The sequence below is a fragment of the Anoplophora glabripennis genome, unplaced genomic scaffold (assembly GCF_000390285.2).
Source record: "Anoplophora glabripennis isolate ALB-LARVAE unplaced genomic scaffold, Agla_2.0 scaffold947, whole genome shotgun sequence".
Taxonomy (NCBI): Eukaryota; Metazoa; Arthropoda; class Insecta; order Coleoptera; family Cerambycidae; genus Anoplophora; species Anoplophora glabripennis.
In genome coordinates this window covers 121,080-133,360 of record NW_019417048.1, presented here as the reverse complement: position 1 = coordinate 133,360, position 12,281 = coordinate 121,080, and the positions used below count along the sequence as shown (strand labels likewise).

Sequence of the window (12,281 nt, the reverse complement as noted above, 5' to 3'; positions counted from 1 at the left end):
ATATATATATATATATATATATATATGTGTGTAAATGGGTAGATCGCTTAGTAGGTACAAACAGTTTTAGATTTTTTTTGTTTGTAATTAACTGTAATAGACAATTTCATTTTGTTTGTTTCATTTTACTGTTTCATTTTGTTTCTATTTAATATACAGGGTGTGCCATTTAACATTACTGCTGCCAACATCTTTGAAATGAAGAAATTTATTTTAGTTCTGGAAACTGGGGTTGTTAGGTCCCTCGAATAGCTTCAAATTGCAGTTATAACTGTTAGGCGATACTAAAAAATTTTTTAGAAATACGTGGAAACGTGGAAATATGGTCCACCTGAAAGATTGTTAAATTTTAAGTAATTTTTAATTATTATAGTTTTTGGTTCTTTTTTATTTTTTTTATTCCTTTACTTGAGGTTTTCCTGTTGGAATAATAATAAATAAAAAAGAAGATGGAGATGGATTGAAATTTAAACCTAATACAGAGAATTCAACATAGGTACTCGTGTGGTCAAAACTTTGTCCATTTTCCAATCTCATTTATATCTTGTTCAAATAGTTCCACAGTGTTGTCCTATTTGAAAACCAATATCTTGATATTATGAATGAGCCGAGGAATAGTTTCAACTGGGGTCGTTTCGCGTCGTCCTATCTTTATATAACATCTATCTGACGTTGACTTGGCTAAAGTCGGCGCGCTCGCATCGCGGACGTTTTCCAGAAATTCTAGTGGGCCACCTAGCAACATCGGGACGTTTGTCTCGCAACTATTCTCTACCGATCTACCAGGTCGATCTCTACTGCACAAGAGTTTAAATTTTACCTTTAATTTTCATATGTTGAAATTTGTACCCATCCTTTAAATCTTTTAATTTCCCGCCGTTGGATGTAGGTAATGTAGATCATCTACTTATCGCCGAGTTGCTACGTCCAAACCTGAATTTCCCGGAAATTTGAATGCCGCGCCCCTTTTCTACATTTGAAGCATAGACTGGCTGTATCTAATTCCAATGCACAGGTACGGAAGTGTGCAAGGTAGTCTGACCACGCCTACTTTGAACAGATCCGAATTAAGTAATATTTTTATTACATATTAAACATTATTGCATCTTATAACAAATATTCATATTTCAAGTTTGGAATTCAGAAAATAGTATATTTTAGTGTCATATTACGTGTATTCTTTCGTTCTGATTGAACTGAATTTGGTAACATAAAGTGATTTGACGTAATAGTTTGTTGTTTTTTCGTTTACAATCAGTTCCCCCACTTCAACTCAAAAAGTGATCGAAATGTGAATTCCCCTTGCCCCTCAAGTACATAAATTTTGTTCAATCATTTGAATCAAATTGGTTTGCTATAACCTAACTTTTTAAAATTGACATTTTAGATGTAGAACTATATGACGCCGAAAGTCAGTTTGTTATATTAGGCCAATCATTATATATTTTTCGGGAAAAAAATACTATTAGAAGTTTCTCTGCGGAATATTGTTCAGAGACGTGTTATAAACAAAATATCAAAAAATCAACTCGAGACTAGTNATTTGCAGTATCTTGTTCATTTTTTGTTTCCTTTAAAAGTCTAGATAGTCAATTTTTCAATCCCTGTAATTTTTGGTAGCATTAGTGTTACCCGATAATTACCTGAAACGAAATATTACCACACCTATGGCCGGTTTTTATCTCGGGGTTTTATTACTCTCTTTCATTTCCAAAAAGAGTATAGCGGAAATTATTTCTGATATAAATGCATTTATAAATAAGTTTGAATTTTGGGAACAAAACCTAATTAACTGCAATACCAAGCATTTTCCTATTCTTTCAGAAAAGATATCTCAAAATCCATTGGAACTTTATGAAAGTAAATATCATGTAGAAATAATTTCTAATTTGAAGGATAACTTCAAAAATCGTTTTAAGGACTTCAACGGAATTGCTTTAGTGGCGCAATTTGTTGTTTTACCCTTCATGGAAATTGATGTCCAACAGTTCGCAACTTGTGTTAAGCAGAACACTGGTGAAGACATCGCTGCGACAGAAATGGAACTAATTGCATTTCAAAATGATTTAACTTTAAGATCGTTAAACTCAAATACAAAATGTATCTGGCCTTTAGTAAGCCAAGAAAAATATCCAGTTTTAGGTCGCGTTGCCTTGAAAGTAAAGACGTTATTTAGTTCAACATATTTGTGTGAATCCTATTTCTCAAATATGAAGTTAATTAAAAACAAATACCGCAATCGACTTACAGATGAACATTTGGATAATTGTATTCGAATGACTGTATCAAATTATACTGCAAACATTAAAAACAGTATTAATGAGTCTGAGTGTCAGCCCTCACATTGAACATGAATTAAAATAGTGCATTATTCTTTTTGTTGCTTTTATAGTGTTTTAGTTCCATGTAAATAGCATAAAAGTTTTGTTTATTTTTTAAACATCTGGTTATTTTTTATGAGCAGTATGTACTCGTACTAAAATAATATTAGTTTATTTTTATTATTTTATGTTAATAAACGAAAAAATGTGTGTGGAATACAACTGTGCATTATTTCATTTTGGTTGGCTTACGTCTCTTACAGATAGGTAGCTCACTATCTATTCCAAAACTATCGAAGTAGCTCAACACATTAAAAAGGTTGGCGACCACTGCCTAAAAGGATCAAAGCTGTTATTGAAGCAAAAGGAGATGTAACTTCTTTTTAATTTAAGCCTCAAAAATCCTGAATTACAAGTGACTGCGATGAAAATTGCATTAATTATTAGCAATTGAAAAAAACGGCAATTTTCGACCATTTTTGAGCTCTTGTGCATAAACAAATTATCGGAATTTAATCGGACTTTTTTCATTTTATAGGCTTATTTAATACCTACCTTTTTTGTATAAACTTTTTTTCGCTATGAATAATAGCTTTTTTACGTGAGTCAAAAAAACACTTTTCCATAACTTTGACCACTGTTAAAACAAAGTTTCCCAACTAGCCTCGAGTTGATTTTTTGATATTTTATTTATAACAGGTTTCCGAACAATATTCCGCAGAGAAACTTCTAATAGTATTTTTTTCCCGAAACAGGCTCTTTCATGTCTATAATGACTGGGCTATATAGACTACGCGGGAGTCATGAGAAAGATAGAAGATGGGAATCCATCCTGCATCGCAAAAATCAAGGAAATATGTAACTGTTCTCTTTGTGGAAGTTTTATGTAATTTTTACCGATATGTTTTAATGCCGCTGTAATTGTCAATACCGATTTGTGACAAGCACTTTCACTGATATTAAATTTATCAGCAACTTCCCTAAAACTATTCTTATTTGCCAAATAATGTACAGTTATATGAACTACTTTTGATTTACTAATTTCGGGCTAACCATACCCACATAATTTTTCTCCAAATTTAGTAACTTGCACAATTTTAATACGGAATCGCATCTCATACGGAAATGTTTTTTATAATCTTCCTCAGAATAAGAAGTTACTTCAATTCAAAGTAAGTTTAATTTTTTACATGTTTTTTTTCGCAGATTTAAATCTAAGTCACTGTCTATATTACGCTGCTGAAACTGCTGCTGCTGCTACTACTACTGGTATTGAAATATGATGCATTATCAAAATATATTCCCAAAATTTGTTTTTTTATTTTAAAATATTGAAACTTGGCACTTGCACTTGAAACGGTTGCAATTTGAAAAAAGCAATGGAAACAAAGTATAACCTCAAAAAGTAAACATTCTCGGCGAACTTGAAAAAACTGTTCTTCCATGTTTCTGAAGTGAATAAGAAAATCATTTCCAGTTTAATCACATTCTGTTTATTCAGTTCAGTATATTCACTTTGCTTAGAACGAAAGAATACATGTATTAAATAAAATTACAAAATAATTTAAATATATTTATTGTCCTCTAAATAATGTTTATTTAGTTTATTTAATATGTATTTATCTTTTCGTAGATTTTACTGAATTAAATATTTTTACTTCATGGTTTATTCTCACATCAATATACTTTTCACACAGAGCCTTGCAAGTTCTATTAAATGATTAAATTATCAAATTGATGTTCATGCAAATTTTCAAATATGTTCACATTCAAAAAGTTTTTTAATACATGATACACAACTTTATTTTTCTGTAACTTGGGTGTACTGTTTTTATAGTTATTGAAAAAAATTATTATTTTTTCTGTTTCTTAAATTGTCATTTTTCTTTTTTAAACGACGTTTTTTTTCTATGGGTTATCTTTTTTTTTGTCTTTTGGAAATGAAGGAAAGCCGCCTAACTTCATATTTTAGTTTCTTCTTTCTTGGGTTATCATCACTAAAATGTTTATATAATCTTCTTCATACTTTTCATTATCCGTGATATTCAAAGTTGACATCGAAGATATACTACTTAGGTCAATATATGACGTGTATAATTAATTATTATTTCTTGTAGATTTAATGTGGGCATTTTTTGCTAATTTGCGGACTACATTTTTGTTGAAAATTAAAAAATTTTGTTTCAAAGTGGTTAGTGAAAAGTTGAAAGTTGGTGAAAAAAGTGTGTGAAAATGTAGGTGGTATCCAATCCTGTTTTTTAAAAGCTTTCACCTATATTTACTTTATGTCAACATCCTTTGGAAATCTATAAAAATTAAAATAAGATTCGAAAAATCGAAGCAAATATAAAAATTTGGTAATTATTTATTTTTCCATAAAACTGATTTTTCTAATCAAATTTTGCCAATTTCCCTTTTCCATGGTGCTGGACGTAAATTTGAAAATTAGTTGTTTGCGATTTTTTCGATCACAAAAAAATAATATCACATTAATTTTCAGCTCTCAAAATTACTGGAATTGGAAAAATTTCATATAAATTGGAGACATACGTAAAGTAAATAATTATTAAACATATGCTACAATCATTTATTCATTATTTTATTAACAATTTATAATAATATCACGTTTACTATTGCACTATGTGTGCGAGCAAAATTATAAAGTCAACCCTGGAATACTCTGATCTTAACCAAGAAATGGCATGTATAATGGCTCAAATTTACGTTTTATGTATTGCTTATTTTACTTTTCTAGAGAAGGAAACTTTTCGGCTCTCTTTACCAACTTGTTCACTTCTATTTATACAATGTCCTACAATACATTTGAGCATGAAAAAATAACTAATTATTGAAATCAAAGCGACACATACAGCTCAAGTTTCCAGATACGACTGATGCTGGGCTACAAACCAGGCTCCCAACTGCCTTCATCATAATCGCCCTATAGCCAGTCTAGGTTGTCTATGATTTGAAGTTCTCTCCAATTTGAATTAACGCCACGCTCTGATTGCTTGAATATATGACGTAAGCGATATGAAGGGGGTAAGGGACGGAGCTTAAAAGTGGAATGGTGGAAGTAGTCTAAACTGTCGTCATTCGTATTTAATAGGTTATAAGGGTGTTTTACAAGCTCTATGACAAACTTTGACAGATAGCTGGGTTAATTTCAAACATTCTTTCTTATTTGAACATAGGTCCAATTCGTTTTTGTTTAGAAGTTACAAGCATATTAAAAAATATAATTTAAATATAATACCTATAAGCAGCCGGAGAATACCGATGAAGATACCTAAATAGACATCAATCTGACCACACAGTCTTTAGTGCATCATTTCGTAGATTTCAGAAGAAGGTAACTCTGCTCCAAAAAAGGCCATTCGTCCTACTGAAGTGAATGTACAAAATGAAGGAGATATAATAGATGATGTCATTGACAACTCTTCAATTAGCGTTTGGCGTAATCTTCATTTCTCACCGAATTGTGTATGGCGTGTATTAAACAGAAAAATATTATATGTGTTTCATCTCCAAAATGTACAAACATTACAAGCTGGAGATGCTCTTCAGCGATTAGAATTTTCTCGCTGGTTACTTCAACAACATGCACAAAATGATAGATTCATTTCGTTTGTTATGTGGTCTGATGAAGCGTGTTTTACTAGGGACGACATAAATAATAATCACAATGAACATATCTGGGCGTTATAAAATATGCATGCAATTAAATCAAAATGATTTTATCAACTTTTCAGTGTCAACGTTTAGGGTAGCATTTTCAACAATAATTTACTGCCTGTACAGGGTTATTCATATAACATTTTACCCCCCCCCCCCCTAAACTTTTTTATTTTTTGAGTTAGACAAAAATAGTTAAAATAAAAGTTGTAAGGAATCTTTCTATGAGTTTAATGAGTTTATGAAAATAGAATTTATACAGGGCGATCGTAAGTTCCATTGGATCACCATTACAACATCTGGCAAGATTCCTGGGTAAACAATTACAACCATACACCGAAGTAGCAAAATTTTACGTCAAGAACGCAACGCTACTTTATCGAGCGTATTAGAAATGTAAAAGTGGATCCAGAACATCTGCTAGTAAGCTTTAATATAGTGTTCCTATTTACAAACATTCGAGTGGAACAAGCACTCGTCATGATCCAAAGGAAATACCATGTAAGAGAGCAAATACCTTGAAGCATTTTGAATCAAATGTTTTGGGTTTTGTTGAATGTAATGTAATCATTTCTGACATATTTTCAGTTGTAAGGTTTACTTCTTTTTTTCTTATTTTTTACCGTACCAGTATTTCTCCACAAGAAATATAACATTAAACAATATAATTGTTTTCATTAACACTATAAGAGTTATACACCATGTTCAAAGAAGTACGAGAATAGTGTTACATCTGTCTTTTCAGTTCTATGACATTTTAATTTTACATAGCGGTTTTGATATTTATTGTTCATGGCGAGATTTAGTCCTTCAAAGCAGAATATTGAGCAAATTATTAAATAAACCCACAACATTTTATATATATATATATATATATTGTTGGAATCGGCATGAAGCAAAGATTCCGAGAATCGAATAATATACAGGGTATTACATTTATAAATTCCCTACAACTTTTATTTTAATTATTTTTGTTCAACTCAAAAAATAAAAATGGGGTAAAATGTTACACGAATAACCCTGTACATGTATGATCGTTTTAATGCAAATCTGTATAGAACTTTCTTGGAAAACAACCTTTTTGATTTCATTGATGACGTAGGCTTAATACTGTTCAAAATATGTGATATCACCATGATGATGCACCATCACATAGAGACAGATAAGTAACTGCTTGGTTAAATGATCATTTCCCGAATAATTGGATAGGTCAACAAGCTCCAATAGCATGGCCACCGCGTTTCCCAGATCTAAATCATTTATTTATGGGAACATATGAGGCAGTTTGTCTACAATGTTGAAATCACAACCCGTCAACAGTTACTTGAAAGAATTCTGGATGCAGGTAACCAGATATGAAATGATCCAAATTTCATCTGTCTAGTAACGGAATGTTCAATTTGCCGATGTGAGGCTTGCAATCGAGTCGAAGATAGAGCTTTTGAAGAATCTTTATAGTTTGAAGATTTGTTAATTTTGTTAATAAAGGTTAACTAATGTTTAGACTTTAAACACAAATAATAATTATTGTTATAGCAACCATCATTTTTATTTCTCAGGCTACTTTGATTGAACTATGAAATTATATATTTTTTTAAATTTTTGTAACTTAAACAAAAACTAATTGAACCTATGTTCATATAAGAAAAAATGTTTGAAATTTACCCAGTTACAATCTGCCAAAGTTTGTCATAGAGTTTGTAGAACACCCAATATATAAATATTTAGAAAATCACAAATACTCAAATAAACTTTGAGTAACTGAAATAGATACTAATAGATATAAAAATTTCACATCTGTCGCTTCTTGTCACACAGATGTACAGGTTGTACCTTATGTTCAACAGAATACTGCAAAATTAACACAAAAATCTTAAGTAAGTTAAGTACATATTACAAGCAATATGAACACGAATATATTATTGCGAATTCGTAAATCATAATGGGATCGGATGGAGCGTTTGTTTCTGGTTCCATTTTCACCTGCAGTGCTGGGAGTTTAGTCGCCCGTTCGTCGATGAGGGGAACTACGAGAGACGTCAGGCAAAGACATGGGAGATTTTCACTCTTCCTCCATTGATGACGAGATTTGGCTTTGCTTTGGGTTCATGATCCACCCTCTAACTGTTTTATGATTGAAAATATGTGTGTGTAACGGGTTTTCAACTGGAACCTGTATATGGTTACACAATGTCTGTTTAGCACTGTCAAGTCTGGTAACTTAGTGTCTGAATATCACTGTCTATTTGCACCTGCTAAAAGCACTTATGTTCAATAGTGTACAGTAAGCTCTAGGAGCTTTTTGTGTGAATGACAGCGTGAGAGGTAGATTTGTGAATGGCTGCATAAGTGGTGAATTTGTAAGGGTTGTGCTCGCTTTTGTAATTTTTTAGAGAATTATAACTCGGATATGGTTTTAAAAGAATTGTGTGCTTTGTTTAACGCTTGGTTGTAATAATAGTGTAAAAGAACATGTAAATTGCTTATACAAAGCAAATTAAATTTGGAACGTGTGTTACTGATTATGCAGAATGAGAAAGGTCAAGTCGACTGCACACTCTATAATAAAAGTTGACAGAACCCGCCGGGAATCCTGTTGCATTTTAGGTCCAGGAAATTTGGTGCTTCAGAAACTGCACCTCGATGTTGAAGGCGTCTCTTAGGAGTTGAAAGGCTGATATTAATTAGTACCGACCCAAAATTTATCTGGGGGTGCGAGTTGTAAGTACATCGGGGACGATTTTGGCGGCAATTGCGACGTCTGCGGAGCCTGGGCGGAAAATATTGGAAAGATCGGCGTCTTGCGTGATGCGTTCTCGGCATATGAATGAAACATCGTAGAAAATTTAGTGTTAGTAGTGTCTTTTTATTTAAGCGGGAATTGCGCTATGTTGTGTGATTTCCTATTTTTAGGCGAGATCTGCCCCTTGTGAAGTTGGATTCCTATTATTTTGAAGGGAAATGGGCCATGGAGGCTCGTCTTAAGGATTTTTAGATTTTTATAGGTATTTGAACATGGGTGAATTTTGTGTAGGTACTATGACAATTCATTTTATTCTTTGTTGTTGTTCTATATTCTCATGCATCATAAATTTCAGATTTCTATTATCTTGTTTCTGTCCTTGTTAAAAATGTCTTCCTAACCATAGAATTTCAGTCGTTTCGTTTTGATTAATTTTTCAATTGTATTTGTTCATTTACTGTAGTTAATTGTGGGATGAAATATGAACAAGAGTAAACTAAATAGTTTTTTCAATAATTCTTTATTTTAATATTTACAGAATGGTATGTAACCTAATGTGTCAGTTCTGATTTCTGTCAAAAAACATCACAATCTGTAAAAAAAAAGTTTAAACTTTTTCCAGAATTCCCGCCCATTATTTTTTTCCATTTCAAATATATTTAAAAAAGTAGTTTAAAGTCAGTGGCGGCTCTTGACTTCCATACCATGTGCATGGTTATTGTTAAACATAGTTGTCAATACGGAAGAACTGTTGTCCATAAAAACGTTAACAGATTGCATTAAATGAAAGTGGGACACAAAATGTAATTCGCACTTAACTTTTTCAGAGCTTTAATAAGCGCATGCTCTAAGAATTCAGTTGCCTTATACATTGAAAAGTTACTAGTTTTTTGCTCAAGTAGCTAATCGTATTCAGTTTCACTGGAATCACTTAACATTTTAATACGGCTTCACAAAAAAATAAGTTAAGGATTCATATTTGGTAACAGGGCAGGCTAATGATGTGGTTTATTTCTACAAATCAATGCTCATATATAATGTTGGAAAAATATGTGCACATATTAAACATAAGTATAGCATAGTATAACACATACTTTACAACACAGAAAATTTGCACAAATTCTTGTTATACTTATACGAAATATTTTCTATGTGCATATCAAACTTGACAAAATTATTCCTTGGATCATTTTTGACCAAAAAACCGTAATGAACCAAAAACACAATACTGGTGTAAATATGTTGGGAAGCACTCACTAGGAATTCTATGTGCATTTATTTCTTAATGATATTTATAAGAATAAAAATGTTTTCCATTTTTTTCGTAAAACAATGCATTTTATTTATTTTTCAATAAAAAATAATTTGTCATACACTTGAATAAATCTAAAATAACTAAAAATTGTTTCGGTTTACACAAAAAAGTAATTCAAAAAATTGTTTAACAAAATATTCTATATTTCATTGCTGTTGCTTATTTGATGAATAATTTTGGAGTTACTTTCGATTTATTTAACAGAGTGGTAAGATCATAAAATAATAACTCAAATGTGCTCTTTTTTCGAATAAATACTATCAACTTTTTCGAAAATTTAATACATTTTTGAATAATTGGTGGCCATTACTATTGTAAAAAAATTCAATGTTTTTTTTTTCTTACCTGTATCTAGTTAACTTGTTAATCTAATTTTGACCAATCTATGTTAAACATATTCAGAGAAATTTGATTAAATGCGGTTTAAAACTCAATATCCTGTATCTCAAATCAGTGGCTTGACTCTTAACTCATTAAGGCTTTTTTATTTAAAATAATTCAAGAAACAACCTCCTGAAGTTATGAATTTAAAAAATGGCCTCTATAAATAATTTCTGATAGAGAAAGGCATGTGGTTTGTGGTACCATTTTATTATAAAATATATATTTCAGACACAAATTTTGTATTATCCAATTATAAAACGGAGCCGTGCAAACGACCTCCAAGATTATGTAGACAAGGATATGCTTGCCCTCAATTTCATAATAGTAAAGATAAAAGAAGAAGCCCTCGGAAATTTAAATATAGGTATAATGATTATTGGTTTTACTTGATTGTGTGGTAATGGGCTATTGTTATATATTTTTTTAGATCAACACCTTGTCCAAATGTAAAACATGGCGAAGAATGGGGTGAACCAGGAAATTGTGACGCAGGAGATTTATGTTCTTATTGTCATACAAGAACAGAACAACAATTTCATCCAGAAATTTACAAAAGTACAAAATGTAACGATGTTCAACAATCAGGATATTGCCCTAGAGGAGTATTCTGTGCTTTTGCACATGTAGAACGTAAGTTGAAACAAATATTAAGTATGACATTGCATGATATCACTTATAGTATATTGAATTTTCTTTATTTGTATTAAAAACATTTATCAAAATAAATAGTTGTTTAAATATTATTGGAAATTATATTAAAAAATCTGTTTTTATATTTTGAATTTTTTTTACTTGAAAATTTTTTTTTATATATACTAAGTAATTGTTTAATGTGGATATTTATTATTTCTTCTATTCCAATATTTTAATAGAAACCATTCAAGTTCTTTTTCTATTCTTTTTTATAAAATTGTTGATATATTTTGAATAGACTAGGCTTATTCTCTTATTCTTATCTTATTTAGGTGTTAACGCTTCAACATGCACTATGTCAAATATATAGGTATATATATATATTTTTTTTTGTAAAATTGGAGACAACCAAATTACTATGTGTGGCATGAAGACAGCAACTAAAGATAGCTGTTGATTAGCCGATCTCTCCTGAACGATGCCACGAATATGTAGGTACACTGACGGATGTCATCAATTCCAATACATCCATGACGCAGCTGGAAATTGTAAAAGGAAGATTTCCACTTACAGAACAGATTACGCTTACAAGGTAAAAACTCCAGATATTGAAATTAAATTAATCAGTTATAATAAGTAAATCTGTAAAATTAAAAAAAAAAAAAATTGGTAGTGCATAATACAAAGCATAATAAACTTCAAGGTGCTTAAAGCAGAGTAAGGTTATGCAGAAAGGGGTTACCGAAACAGATCGACATGTGAATTATTTGGAAGGGTATAAAAATCCCTTAAATATTAAATTAAGGAGGTATATCGGGTTTACTCAAATGCACAGATGTATTTGAAATTTATATAGCATATTACCCAGTACTCCCTCTGAGCTTCATATTTTTTTGAATTTTTTTTGAATCTTGATTTTAAGATATTGTTGCTGAAAGTTGTTCATTTTAACATAGGTTTATATGGCGAAGATGGACGGTGCGGCTCTTTTTTTGCCCATAACTGAGAAAAAATATGTAGAATTTGCGAAACAAAACTTTTCCATAGATAGTACACAGTATTATCTTATTTTTGATGTAAAACTAATGTAAGTTTCGAACATAGTACAGCTGTATTAATTAGAAACAGAAACCAATAATTGCATTTCTGTCTGACTTGAGGATTAATGTGGCAACGTCGCAATCAGCTGACAGGAAGGAGGGAATACATT

The 12,281-nt window shown here is 31.1% G+C and overlaps 1 protein-coding gene across 5 annotated transcripts in view; it reads left to right on the top strand.

The window, feature by feature from the left end:
• The window catches only part of LOC108913654 (RING finger protein unkempt homolog), an 89,972-nt gene that overhangs the window by 13,774 nt on the left and 63,917 nt on the right, over positions 1-12,281 (top strand). For 4 of the 5 annotated variants that reach the window (XM_018719237.2, XM_018719239.2, XM_018719238.2 and 1 more), the window contains exons 2-3: positions 10,667-10,802; positions 10,866-11,068. In XM_018719237.2, coding sequence (XP_018574753.1) covers positions 10,667-10,802; positions 10,866-11,068 — 339 coding nt within the window. The remainder of the gene's footprint in view (positions 1-10,666; positions 10,803-10,865; positions 11,069-12,281) is intronic. The other variant, XM_018719240.2, reaches the window with a different exon arrangement.